Source organism: Lepidochelys kempii, chromosome 4 (assembly GCF_965140265.1).
Source record: "Lepidochelys kempii isolate rLepKem1 chromosome 4, rLepKem1.hap2, whole genome shotgun sequence".
NCBI classification, from domain to species: Eukaryota; Metazoa; Chordata; order Testudines; family Cheloniidae; genus Lepidochelys; species Lepidochelys kempii.
The window spans coordinates 23112236-23114475 of record NC_133259.1 but is presented as its reverse complement, the minus strand read 5'-3'; the positions used below and the strand labels follow the sequence as shown (position 1 = coordinate 23114475).

Here is a 2240-nt window from a genome sequence, read left to right as displayed (position 1 = left end):
TCTTCCCCCCCATATTTATTTGATCTCAAAAATTACAGAAAACAATGGCAGCTGGCTTTGCTAAATGAAAAAAACAAAACATTCTTGTAGAAAAGTTAAAAAAGATAAAGCAGAAATAGTAGCAAACACTCCATAATAAATAAGTTCCTAATATCACAAAAGCAAAATAAAATTCACATAAAACGTTGACACTTGAAGAGCTTAAGGACTACAAGTGGCTAAATTAAAGAATGGTCTCCAATTGGCAGTTAGTTGCTTTCCTCTTGAAGCCGCATCTCCAGCCGCTGATAAAGTGCTTGCGCCAAGTTTCCCCAGAAGATGCCAACATCAACACGGGACTTTTAAAAATCCGCCTTTTCTCTGGTATTTACAGCACAGGAGTATGCTATTTACAATCTTTTTGTTTCCGTAACAATAAAATTCGGATACAGGACCGGCATTTCGGAAGACTTTTGTGTAAGTATCTGTGCAGACACAGAAGGGTGCCCATAGCATCATCATAAACGGTAACTCAATTTTAGCAAGGTAAGACTTCACAGTGTATTTGTTATCCGCGAGCAACTCAAGTGAAGCTCCGCACTACACGGCAGCACGTTGGCTGGGGAAGGGTGGGGGAGACTATAACAATCCCTATGCAAAGAAAGGGAAACGGGACGGGGTGGATAACGGGGACATTGAATCACAAAACAGCCATTCCCACAGACAAACCAAGGAGAAAGCTGGAGATTCATAAGCTAAAGGAACTGATGTTATTTTAAACTAGACCACAAAAGGCTGTTGGACAGCGAAGCAGGTACATGGCAAAGTTTTCAGGAGTCATAGCCCCCTTCTCCCCCTCCCGCCTGCGCCCCGGGCAGACTGGGACAGCTCTGGTTGTGGCTCTGCCCCTGTGGCCCCCGTGGTGCTGCTGGGCTCCCACCCTAGCTGCCCTCATCAGAGTCACTGTAGTGGGAGCGGGGCGAGAACTCTCCGTCGCTCCTGTGGGACCGAGGCGATGGTTTGCTCCTCTCCTGCGGCTGCCCGAGAAGGGCCGGAGAGGGGGCTTTCTGTGCCATCAGGCCGCTCTCCTGGAAGGAGGAGAAGTGCAGAGGGTCCAGCGGCACCGAGTAGCCCCCCGCAGCCGGCTGCTGGGGGAAGCGAGTCCTGCAGTGGCCGGAGGACGAGGGTTTCTGCTGCTGCCCCTGTCCTTGCCCTGCCGCTCCGGCCTCTGCTCCATTTGACTCGTGGGGCGGCGCGCGGTGCTCGCCCTTGCCCGGGGTGTCGGCGGGCGCGGCCGGGCTGTGCAACAGCTCGGCCAGCGCGCTGATGTAGATCTGCGCCATCTGCAGGGTCTCGTACTTGGACAGCTTCTTGTCGTTGTTGAAGGAGGGGATGACATTGCGCAGCTGGTCGAAGGCGTGGTTCAGCCCGTGCATCCGCCGCCGCTCCCGGGCGTTGGCCGCCAGCCGCCGCTGCTTCTGCACGCCGCTCACCTGCTGCCGGAGCCCCCCGGACGGGGCGCGCTGCCTGCCGCAGCCCGACACCCCCTCCGCCGACGGGACGCCCCCTGGCAGCTTGCACAATTTCCCCGAGGGGCCGCTCCTGCAGCCGCCCAGGTGCTGCTCGGCTCCCCCCGCCTCCAGCGACTCCTCCTCCTCCTCCTCCTCTGCTCCGGGCAGCAGGTATCTGGGGGAGGCGGCGGCGGCTGCGGGGACGCGTGCCGGGCAGCACATGCCCAGCCAGGCAGGGGGGAAACCGCAGCCGGGATGCTCCTGCCCTAGGAGAGTCTGCTCCAGCTGCTGCTGGGCCCCCAAGTCCCTGCCGCCTTCCACCCACTCGGCGGCGGCCGCCCGCAGGTGGCTCATAGCGCCGGGCGCTGCAGACCAAAGCGGGGGTGGGAAGCAGGGAAGCGTGAGCCGGGGCAGAACAGCCCTGGCGAGTTCTGCTGCACGCGCCCGCCGCCTCTCTCACGCGCGCCCCCCCTCCCACCTCTACCCTGGCTCCGGGGACCTCGCACGCGCACACACCGCTCGCGTGCAACCAGCCTTCTCCGGTTGCGGACGCCGCTGCGCCCCCTTTAAAAAGCGGCACGCGCCGGGGTCCCCCCCCCTCCTCCGCCGCCCGCACCGCCTCCTCGCGCCCCACCCTCTGCCTCCCGCCCTCCTCGCGCCGGTCGCGTGGCGGCTCAGCCAATGGAGCGCGCGGGTCTGTCGCGTGCTGGGAGCCAATGGCAGGAGGCGCTTGGCCCGCCCCAGGGGAGA

The 2240-nt window shown here is 60.7% G+C and overlaps 1 protein-coding gene across 1 annotated transcript; it reads right to left on the bottom strand.

The window, feature by feature from the left end:
• Positions 1-920: 920 nt before the first annotated feature.
• ATOH1 (atonal bHLH transcription factor 1) lies at positions 921-1844 on the bottom strand. Its single transcript, XM_073340036.1, has one exon. It carries the CDS (start codon positions 1842-1844, stop codon positions 921-923), a length of 924 nt encoding a protein of 307 aa, XP_073196137.1.
• Positions 1845-2240: the final 396 nt, after the last annotated feature.

Bases quoted from the DNA above. Each gene is read 5' to 3' on its own strand.
- ATOH1 (XM_073340036.1), bottom strand. From the start codon at position 1,844: ATGAGCCACCTGCGGGCGGCCGCCGCCGAGTGGGTGGAAGGCGGCAGG.